Source organism: Ichthyophthirius multifiliis, assembly GCF_000220395.1.
Source record: "Ichthyophthirius multifiliis unplaced genomic scaffold scaff_1120509250885, whole genome shotgun sequence".
In the NCBI taxonomy this organism is placed as follows: Eukaryota; Ciliophora; class Oligohymenophorea; order Hymenostomatida; genus Ichthyophthirius; species Ichthyophthirius multifiliis.
In genome coordinates, this window is record NW_004086406.1 from 239,778 (window position 1) to 250,395 (window position 10,618).

The 10,618-nt window shown below is 15.5% G+C and overlaps 2 protein-coding genes across 2 annotated transcripts, besides 13 other annotated features; one reads left to right on the forward strand and one right to left on the reverse strand. All coding sequences in view use genetic code 6, as the record gives it.

Annotated features, from left to right (window-relative positions):
- Nucleotides 1-964: 964 nt before the first annotated feature.
- Nucleotides 965-1,030: a microsatellite.
- Nucleotides 1,031-2,426: 1,396 nt separating this feature from the next.
- Nucleotides 2,427-2,460: a microsatellite.
- Nucleotides 2,461-3,635: 1,175 nt separating this feature from the next.
- Nucleotides 3,636-3,669: a microsatellite.
- A 639-nt stretch (nucleotides 3,670-4,308) lies between these two features.
- Nucleotides 4,309-4,365: a microsatellite.
- Nucleotides 4,366-4,971: 606 nt separating this feature from the next.
- Nucleotides 4,972-5,011: a microsatellite.
- A 305-nt stretch (nucleotides 5,012-5,316) lies between these two features.
- Nucleotides 5,317-5,362: a microsatellite.
- Nucleotides 5,347-6,907, forward strand: IMG5_107780 (hypothetical protein; the record flags this gene model as incomplete). The annotated part of the gene is made up of 7 exons (XM_004034996.1): nucleotides 5,347-5,666; nucleotides 5,752-5,931; nucleotides 5,976-6,089; nucleotides 6,139-6,591; nucleotides 6,635-6,674; nucleotides 6,722-6,793; nucleotides 6,837-6,907. The coding sequence occupies exons 1-7, from the start codon at nucleotides 5,454-5,456 to the stop codon at nucleotides 6,905-6,907; spliced, it is 1,143 nt and encodes a 380-aa protein (XP_004035044.1). The 5' UTR covers nucleotides 5,347-5,453.
- Nucleotides 6,908-7,010: 103 nt separating this feature from the next.
- Nucleotides 7,011-7,058: a microsatellite.
- Nucleotides 7,019-7,086: a microsatellite.
- Nucleotides 7,028-7,058: a microsatellite.
- A 30-nt stretch (nucleotides 7,087-7,116) lies between the features above and the next one.
- Nucleotides 7,117-7,180: a microsatellite.
- Nucleotides 7,120-7,159: a microsatellite.
- A 162-nt stretch (nucleotides 7,181-7,342) lies between the features above and the next one.
- Nucleotides 7,343-7,379: a microsatellite.
- Nucleotides 7,345-7,382: a microsatellite.
- Nucleotides 7,383-9,353: 1,971 nt separating this feature from the next.
- On the reverse strand, nucleotides 9,354-10,236 carry IMG5_107790 (hypothetical protein; the record flags this gene model as incomplete). The annotated part of the gene is made up of 2 exons (XM_004034997.1): nucleotides 9,354-10,009; nucleotides 10,065-10,236. 2 exons carry the CDS (start codon nucleotides 10,234-10,236, stop codon nucleotides 9,354-9,356), a joined length of 828 nt encoding a protein of 275 aa, XP_004035045.1.
- Between the last annotated feature and the right edge of the window lie 382 nt (nucleotides 10,237-10,618).

A 10,618-nucleotide genomic window follows, 5' to 3' on the forward strand; every position in this document is an offset into this window, starting at 1 on the left:
ATCTTATCAGAATTCAATCTATATTTTCGCTTATATTTGTGAAGATTTTAAATTCTTCAGCTGTTGTAACATTCTTATAATTTTTATTTAAAAGAAAGAACTATTTTATATTTTTTTATAAATTAAATCTATTACCTATTTTAAGGAGAAATTTAAGGGCTTTAAACGACCTGTCAAAATTAAAAATATATATTTGTTTACTTATTTATTTTTACAAAATAAAAATATTATATAATTATAAAAAATGTTAGTTTTTTTTTAAAAAAGTTATACAAAGAATTTTATATTTTAATATAATATAAAATTTTATTTTGTATATAACAAATATTAAGTATTTGTTTATAAATTATAGGAAATTTTATTTTTCATATTTTTAATTTATTCATTTATAATAAATGTTATTTATAATTTAATATTATTTTTATTTAAACTTTCAATACTAAGTTTGATCAATATTTTCCTTTTTTTTAATAAAATTTTTTATCAATTTTATAATTTTATATAATTTAATATAAAATATAAAATTTAAATTTTAAGTATTTATATTTATTTAAATGAATAAAATATTTTACTTTTAATAATTTAAACTATTGGCTTTCAATAAAAAAATACTTATTAAATTTATTTAAAAGTAGTTTTATAATCTTTTTATCAATTTTAAATATAAGCATGTTCTAAATAAAACTAGATAGTTATCCCAAACAGATATTTTTTTCTCTAGAAATACTCTCATCTAACTATTCAGATTCTCTATATATTTTTTAATTTTTTATTTCATTATGTATAGAATCAAAGATAGCACTTTCCCAAAAATCAATTTATTTCCAAATTTAATGATTTTCAATTTATTAATATAAAAATTTTCTTTCATTTTTTTGATTCGTTTCTTTAAAATAAGTAAGACTCAATAACATCAATTATTTTATAATTTGACTATCTTTGAACTTTAAACACTATTTTTATCATATATATATATATATATATATATATATATATATATATAAATAAATATATATATAATATTTATATAATGTTTTTACGCTATTCAATGCGTAATTAAGTAAATTGAAATTTATAAAAAACTTTCATCTTTAAGGATAAACTTTCTTGATATTCTAAATTATTACATAATGTTTGCAAAAAATATAGTATTTTAAAAATTTTACATCATATAATTATTAATCTTTCAATATGTATAGATTTATTTATTTTTTCAAAAAAAAAATAATATATATATTATAAACAAATTAAAAAATTTAAACTTGTTTAAATTCTTCATTAGAAATTTAATTATTCCACGCTTTTATCACGATGATTAATATCTAATTTAGTTCTTCATTTTAAATTTATAATTCGTTTTAAATGTTTTCAATACCATTTTAAATATATTATTTAATTATTTCTAAGTATTCATCTTATTATTAATTTTATTAAGTAATATTTTTTTTAAGCTTATCAATACTAGTTTCAATAAAGCTTTTATAGGTGTCTTATGGAAGTTATTAATAAAGTCCTTAAGAAGTTTTATTTATTGTTATAACTTCTTTGATTTCCTTATAAACATTAGAATCAATTATTAAACAACTTATTTCATTCAATTTATTTATAGTATTTTGATAAAAGGCGATTTCATTTAGCTATATTATATTTAAAATAATAAAAAAATATATTTAAAATAAATCAACCAATAATTTAGTAATTGAATTCTTTATAAGTTCATTTCTTTAGACTTCTTGTGATTAAAATCCTTACATAACTTAAAACTTATATTTTGTTTGTTTGCATATATCTAAATCTTATAATAATAACTTAATATAGGTTTTACTTGCTTTTCATAGAAATTTTATATAAAATAATTGAATTGATCTATACTATATTAATAAACATAGTGATATTCTTTCTATTCTCTTTCTAATTATAACTATCTTAATTTATAATTATTTACTAAATTTAAACATTTTTAAACCTTGGATAATATTTATATTTTTAATCTTTTGAAGTACTTAATATTAATTAAAATAATTAATTTTATAATTAGATTTCATCATATTCTTTTTTACTTCTATAATAATTGTTCTTATTCTTTTATGGATTATATTTTTTTTTTTTATATTTTTTTAATAAATATATACTTCCTCTAATTATTTCAAAGTATTTTATAAATCTTTTTCTAATTTTTTGCTTTCTGTAAATAATTATTTTACTTCATATTATTAATTTTATTAAAATTATTTTAGATTTTCAATAATTATTTTTAATGTTTTTGCCAAATTTTAACAACTTAAACATTTCTAATTAAGCTCGTTTGATATATTTAAAAAAATAAAATCTAAATCACTTTAATAATTAATTAATATCATAAATTTATATTAGTTTATTTTTATATTGCTTTAATAATAATTCTATTATTCATTTTTACCCTTAGTTTGATAATTTATTGAAATTTATAGATAATTTATTTAGCTTCTTTTAATATTCTAATTCCACACTTTATCTTTCATTAAGTAAATTAATTAATTCTTCGAATATTTTAGATTTAATATTCGAATAATTATGTACAATTTTAATTTAATCCTTTATTTAATTTAATTAAATATTTTAAGAAATAATATTGAATTTATTTTAATTTTTAAAAATACCCACAAATCATTAAAAGAATCATTAGAATACATTTAAAAGAAATATAATTTAAAATGAAAATATGAAAAAATAATTTGTGTTGAAATTAAATTATTAATTATTTGGTTTAAAATAAAATAAATATTTTTAATATTAATTTATATATTTTATATAATAAATTTATCTTTCAAACTTCAAATAAATAAATAAATAAAAAACTGAATTTTTAATAATTTAATTTTTCTACATTTTTAAAATTTCATTTGAATTTGTTTATTAAATATTCATTCCAATTTTATTATTAAATATTTTTCTAAATAACATCGTTCCATAAATCAGAAAATCAAATAATTTTAAGAATTTTTATATTTTTTCTTTAATTAATCTGCAAAAACAAAGAATTATTACTTCAAATTATTTAACTTAAGCTCTTAATAAAATAAAGATTAATTACTTGAAGATATATTATAAGAAGGTCTTCTTAATTATTCTTAAATATCATTTGTTTAATTTGCACTATTTAAATAAGTAAAGCCATTACTATTTTAAAAAATTTTATTAATGCAAGCATTTTTTAGTTTTTTACTATTATTAACTTGATATTTAGTACTATTATTCTCACTTAAAAGATTTTAACTAAAATATTCTTATTAAGATTTAATATTTTTTTCTTTTTATTATAAACAAATGCTATCTATTTTTTGAGGATTTTAATTAGACTATTAAATTACGCTATTATAATTATAAAATATATCTTTTTTTTTTCTTTTTGTTTAGTTAGTATCTTAATGTTAATTTTATTTAGAAACTATTGTTTTGTTTTCATTTATTTCCTCAAATATTTAAGTTTTAACATTACTTTTTAAATTTTTTTGAGAAAATTAATCATTTAAAGCAATTTATTCTTAGCAAAACAATTTATTATTTTAAATTATTTCACATTTTGTATTAATGAAATCAGATAACTTTTAACTCAAATTAAGAATGTTTAGATCAAATTCATTTTAACTCTAGTATAATTAATTATTTATTTAATTAATGATTTTTTTATTTTTGTTCAATTTATAACTATCTATATTATTTTCAATGCACATATTTATTTAAGTAAGCATTTATTCAAAGAAAAACATTTATTTTTACATTAATTAATTATCAATTTTATGAACTAATTTACTTTTTATTAGAAATCTTATTTTTATTAATTTTGAGTTTATTTTTTCCAAATTTTTTTCATTATTATTTTATTAACAACAAAAATTTGAGTGATTATCAACTTTCTCACTTTTTATGTATTCTTCACAATTAATACAGAAAATTTCATCATTATTAGTATCTTATCTTTCATTCAGTAAATAATAATCTTTCTCAAAATTTTATAATTATTAACTTTCGTTTTCTTTATTGAGTGTATGATATTACATTTTTAAATTCTATTATTATGAAACATTAATTTAAGTTTTTTTATCATAAAAACTTTCATCTGAATCTGTACATCTTCTAAATAACTATTATTTTTATCGCATTCTAGAGGCACTACTATAAATACTTAAAGTGTCTTTTTAAGAATTTTTATAATTATCTTTAATTAATTTAGGTTTTTATAAAATTTATTATTTAAATTTTTTATTTTATATTTTTTGCTCTACTATTGCTTATTTATTTTAACTAAAAAAATTATCTTATTCTTCTGATTATTCAGTATAAGAAGAAGTATCAGATTGTTCAGTATAAGAAGAAGTATCAGATAATTATTACTTTTTAATAACCTTCTTCTATTTGTATTTCTTTTTACAATTTTTTTATTTACTTTGAGAAGGGGATTTATCACCAATAAGTTTTTAACAAATATAATCATTTCTAATATAAGGACTACTTAATTTAAAAAAGTTTTAATTTCCTCTATATGCTCCATAACTAGTTATTTGATTAGATCTCATATTAGCTTAGTTTATCAAACGATCTACATCTTTTACTATTTCTTTAATATTAGAGTTTGAATTATCTATAATATTTGCTTTAGATTAGGATATGCTTTAAAATTAGCTTTATATTTAGTTCAATTTTTCTTATTATTATTCCAATAATGAAGTAAATTCAATATCATTTACTTAATTTTATATTTTATTTAATTGCTAATTTTAACTTTCTATCATATTTTAGTTATTAAAAGATATATCATAAGCTTATTTTGATGTTTTTTGGGATTATATTACATTTGGATTAAAAGAAACATTTTTTTATAATTATAAATTTTAATTATTTATATTTTCGAGTATTTTCTATGTATTATCAAATTATAGTTTCTATTTAGAATTTATGTTTGATGAATTTATTATTAGAGACATTTTTAATCTTTATCTATTTTTATTTATTATTTTTACTTTTTATTTTTGTAAAGTGTAAAGGAATATTAATAATTTTATTTATTTATATTATAAAATTACTTTTTATTTTTATAATTATATTTTGTTTTTTTCTTTATTTTTAATAATTAATATTATTGAATAAAATTTAATTTATTTGTAAAAATATAAATTTAGAATAAAAAAAATTATATTTAATTTTAGTAAATTTTCTATATATATTTATAAATTAAAAAAATGTCTTTAGTTTTATCTGAAAAAATAGAGGATTATATAAATTATTTAGAAAATACTTTGGAATAAAATAAAATACCGTTTTAAAAATAAGAGTTTTTTAAAATAAAAGAAAATAACTAAAATTAAAAAAATGATTAAAATAATCTAAAAGAAAATTCAAAAAATGAATAACTTTAAACAAATTTATTAGATAAAAATTTAACAAAAGAAGTTTTAGAAAGATATTCACGGTAAATGCTCCTCCCAGAAATAAAGTATGAAGGATAAAAATAATTATAAAACTCTAAAGTTCTTATAATTGGAGCAGGAGGAATAGGTTCTCCCGCAGCCTATTATTTATCAGGAATGGGAGTAGGAGAAATTGGAATTATTGATCATGATAATGTTGAAGAAAGTAATCTTCATCGCTAAATAATTCATAATAAAGATAGAATAGGAATTAATAAGGTATTATATTTTTTAATTTTCAAAATAAAATTATCTTATTATCCATCTTTTATATTTTTACATAAATATTATATATAAAAAAAAGGCTTTGTCCGCAAAAATGACAATAGAAAGATTTAATTAGAGGATAAAAATAAATGCTTATTAATATTAATTAACTCCTCAGAATGCTTAAGAATTATTTAAATACTATGATGTAATTTTAGATGCCAGTGATAATCCTAAAACAAGGTATTTAGTAAATGATGCAGCAATAATAAATAATGTAATTACTATTATTTATTTTATTTCGATATAATAACTATAAAGAAAATACTAATTTCAGGTTCTGCTATAGGTTGGGAAGGACAATTAACTGTTTTTGGTCATAATAATGGACCTTGCTACAGATGTTTATTCCCTTAATGTCCAAAAGCAGGAAGTGTAAATAAATATTACAGATTTATTTATATTTTTATAAATTTAATTATAGGTGAAAAGTTGTGGAGATGCTGGAGTTATAGGTATGATTCCTGGTGTAATAGGTTTAATAGAAGCTATAGAATGTATGAAAATTATAATAAAAGCAACTGACAATAAAGTTTTATCATAAAGGATGTTAATTTTTGATGGTTATGAGGGAACTTATAAAGTTTTCAAAGTAAGAGGCAAGTAAAAAAGCTGCATTGCTTGCGGGGAAAATCCTTCAATATAAAATGTGTAAGATTTTAATTATGATGAATTTGTTGGATCTAGTTGTACAGTTAATATTCCTTAGAAATCAGAACTTTTTTAAGATATAACTTGGAATAATTTTATTTAAATTAATTAAAAATAATAAACATAAGCAAAGTTTATTGATGTTAGACCTCAAGGACAATTTGATATTGTAAATCTTAAATTGTTTAATTCTATTCCTTATACAGACATGCCTGATATTAAAGAAGTTTATTTAATTTGATATTTATATATTTATTATTAATTTATAGGAAGATTATGATGAGATATTTGGTAAAAAAGATTAACCAGGTATTTAATATATATGTATATAAATTAATCTTATTATTGTAATATAGTTTATATAATGTGTAGAAGAGGAAACAATTCTAAATTAGCTTGCGAATTTCTTTATAAAAAAGGATATAAATGTAAAATAAATAAAATAAATATTATATTAAATATTTTACTTAGGCCTGTATAATATTGTGGGAGGAATAAATGAATATGGAAAATAATTCGATAGTTAAATTCCCTTTATATGAGCTATTATTAAAAATATGATAATAATTAATTTAATGATATTTCGAATTATAATTTTATATGCACGTTAATAAATATTATATAAATAAAATAATTTTAAGCATTTAAAAGAAAAAATAATTAAATAAAATAAAATAAAAATTAAATAAAATATTAAAAATAAGAAAAAAAAAATATAAATTTAAAAAATTTAATTAATAAAAATCAGAAATTAATATTATTATATATATATATATTTTTATATATTTATATATATATCCTATATTTAATATATAAATTATTTTTTAATTATATATAAAAAATATCCTGATAATAAAACAAAAAAAATTTTTATAATATTTAAATAGTAGTATAAAAAATGGTAATAATTTTATTTATTTTTATAAACTTTTAATTTTTGTATATTATTTATTGACAAAAAATAATTTACATAATACTTTTTATTTTTTACTTTATTTTTTATTTTTTATTTTACTTATTCATATTATAATTATTCAATATATATTTTTTTTTTATTAACAAAATAAATAATATTTTAAAATATAATTTTATTACATTATATTTAGTTCATTTATTATAAATATTTTTATTTATAACTTATTATAATAATTACAATAAATCATATATAATATCTATTTATTTTTAGTAAATACAATAAAAATATCAAATTTTTATCCTAAATATTTACTATATTTTATCCCAAATTTTAATTTTTAATTTTAGAAATTATTTTTTAGATATATAAAAAAATATTTTTTATTGTTTTTAATATATATTATTATTGAAATTTTTTCTTTAAATAAAATATAGATATTTTTTATATTAAATAAAACATAAATAAAAAAATAGAAAACATAAAATCACTTATCAATACAAGTTTATTAAACTATAAGATGAATAGACTAATATTTTATTTAAATATCAAAAAAATTATATATTTTTATCACTTCATTTTAAGGCTTTTCAATATTTAATAAAAAAAATAAAATATGACCCAACTAAATATATATTTTGAAATTAAAATAGTTTTAAAAACTTTACTTTTATTATATTAATTTTATATCTATGAAAATTAATGAAATTAAAAGCAATATTTATTTATATAATCGACATATTTTAAAATTTTCAATATTAACTTGCAATTTATTTTTAAAATATAAATATATATCTAAAAAAATACGGATAATAGTATTAATTTATTAATGGATAGTTTCGGATATACTATTATTTATAAAAAAATAATCAATTATTTTTTTTATTATAAAAATATTATATAATTCTTTGTTTAATATAATTATTTTTTTTACTCGTTATTATATATATAAATAATTAAAAAAAAATATCATATTTTTAATTTTTAAAATATTTTTCTTTCTTTTTTTTCATTAAACATTAATTGATTATAAAACATAATTAAAAGTATTAAAATCAATTATTGATTATCCTTTAATATCAAACCTAGAAAAAGTTTTACTAATTTCCTTTTTATTTAGTTATTTATATTAATCACTCTAATGCTACAAAAAAAGACAAAAGTCATCAAAATTGAAATAATTCTTTCCATTACTAATAATGTCAAAAAAATAAACAATATTTACATTTTCTTTATGTAAAAGTTCAGTACATTATTAAAATAAAACTTCGTTATTAAGATGAATCTTAATTAATTTTATAATAAATTAGATTGTTTCTTTATGAAAATCATGGTCTTTTTTTTCTAACATATGCTTTGGAATTATTTGATTTCTACCTAAAAAAAGATTACAAAAATCACTAAAATCAATCATTTCTTGAATGTTTTTAGAATTTTTTATTCTTTAAAATATCAGCATGCAATCAAGTTCATTTACTACTTTAATTTAAAATTCTATTTTTATAGTTTATGTAAATTAATATAAATTAATATAATTGTTCACTGGATTAAATTTATCAAATAAAAAACATAAATTTAGGTCTTTTTTTGTTATTAAATATTGTTGTATTATTTCTATTTCTTTTTCTAAAATTGTATTTTAAATTAAATAATCAGCTAAATGTTTGCAATAATTTTTTTTATTTATTTTTGGAGTTACACTATCTTATATTATTATTGTTTTTATTATTTGATTCCAGAAGGAATTGAATTATGTTTCATATAAATAATTTGATTTACATTAACATATTCTTTATATTAAAAGTTCACATTCTAAAATATCTAAATCATAAAGTAAATTATTTAGTTCATATATTGATATCCTTCCATTACGTTCTGAGTCTATTTATTTAAAAAATAATTTTACGTCTATATTAGATTTAATTATATTCTCGCGCATTTATTAAATAAAATCTTCGCTTTATATATAATTTATAATTATTTATCTAAACAAATTTTTAATTTCCTATTAATCTATTTAAATTTTATGTTTCTTTTTCTCTTTTTATTATTATGGCAAACAAATAAAATCTAAGTCAGTTTTTCTTTAAAATTTAATTTTTAATAATATAAATGAACATTTTTTTAATAAAATACTTTATTTATTAATATTTATTATTTAATATTCTCATAAATATATTTTCTACTTGTACTTATGTCATGTTAATATTAAAATTATGAGCTAGATTCATGAATTCATATAAAGAAATAGATTATTTTTATTTTCCTTGTTATATAATATCGAATAATGTATCTGTTTATCCTATACTTTGTTAAAAGTTAATTTTTGATTATTCTATTAATTTTTCATATTTAGCTAATTATTATAAATTTTCAACCATAAAAATAGTATTTTAATCAGTATATTATTTTTATTATTATGCCTAAGATTTTTATTTTCTTTTTTTCATATTAAATCGTTTATAGATACCTATCTATGGTAGACTTAAATAATTATCATAAAAATAATCTTTGGAATCTTAACTTTCTAAATCTTATTGGTCTTCTTGAATATGCTGCTTCTATACAGATTAAGTAACTTATTATTTTTCTTTTAAATTATTACTAACAAACGAAATAAAACTACGATCGATTGATGTTGGACTATAAAAGTTTATTTATCTATTAATATTTTGTTTATAATTGGGAGAATTTAAATAAAAGCTAGGCACTTAATTATCATAATTAAATACTTTTAATAAATAATTAATATTAAATAAATATATAATAATATTTTTATATTATACTCTCAGCCTGATTATTTTTTTTCTAAAATAATAACTACGATTATGGATATTTTTAAGTTATTTATATAAAAGAGTTAAAAGAATTATTATTACTCACATATTATGAATGTGATACGGGTAATATATTATTTATATTATAAGCATTATTTATGTTGGAATAATAATTTGTCATTTTATAACTTTTTAATTTAATTTTTTTATATTTATTTATTTGAATAAATGATGTGGTTTTATTTATTCTATTTAAAATAAAAATTAAAATGATTATTAAAATAACTAAAAAGAAAAAAATAAAAATAAAATAGAGGTTAATTAAAATAATTTAACTATAAGAAATATAATAATACTTCGTTTATGTAAAAAATATATTAAAAAGTAAAATAAATTAGTCATTATTTAATAACTTATAATAAAAATTTTTACTTATAAATTGTATTAAAACTATAATCTGTTCATATTTTTAAATTTAAAAATAAAAATAGAAAAAATAATATGAACAAATAATAATTATTTTAGATTCTATAATATAAAATAAATGAATAAATAAATATTTA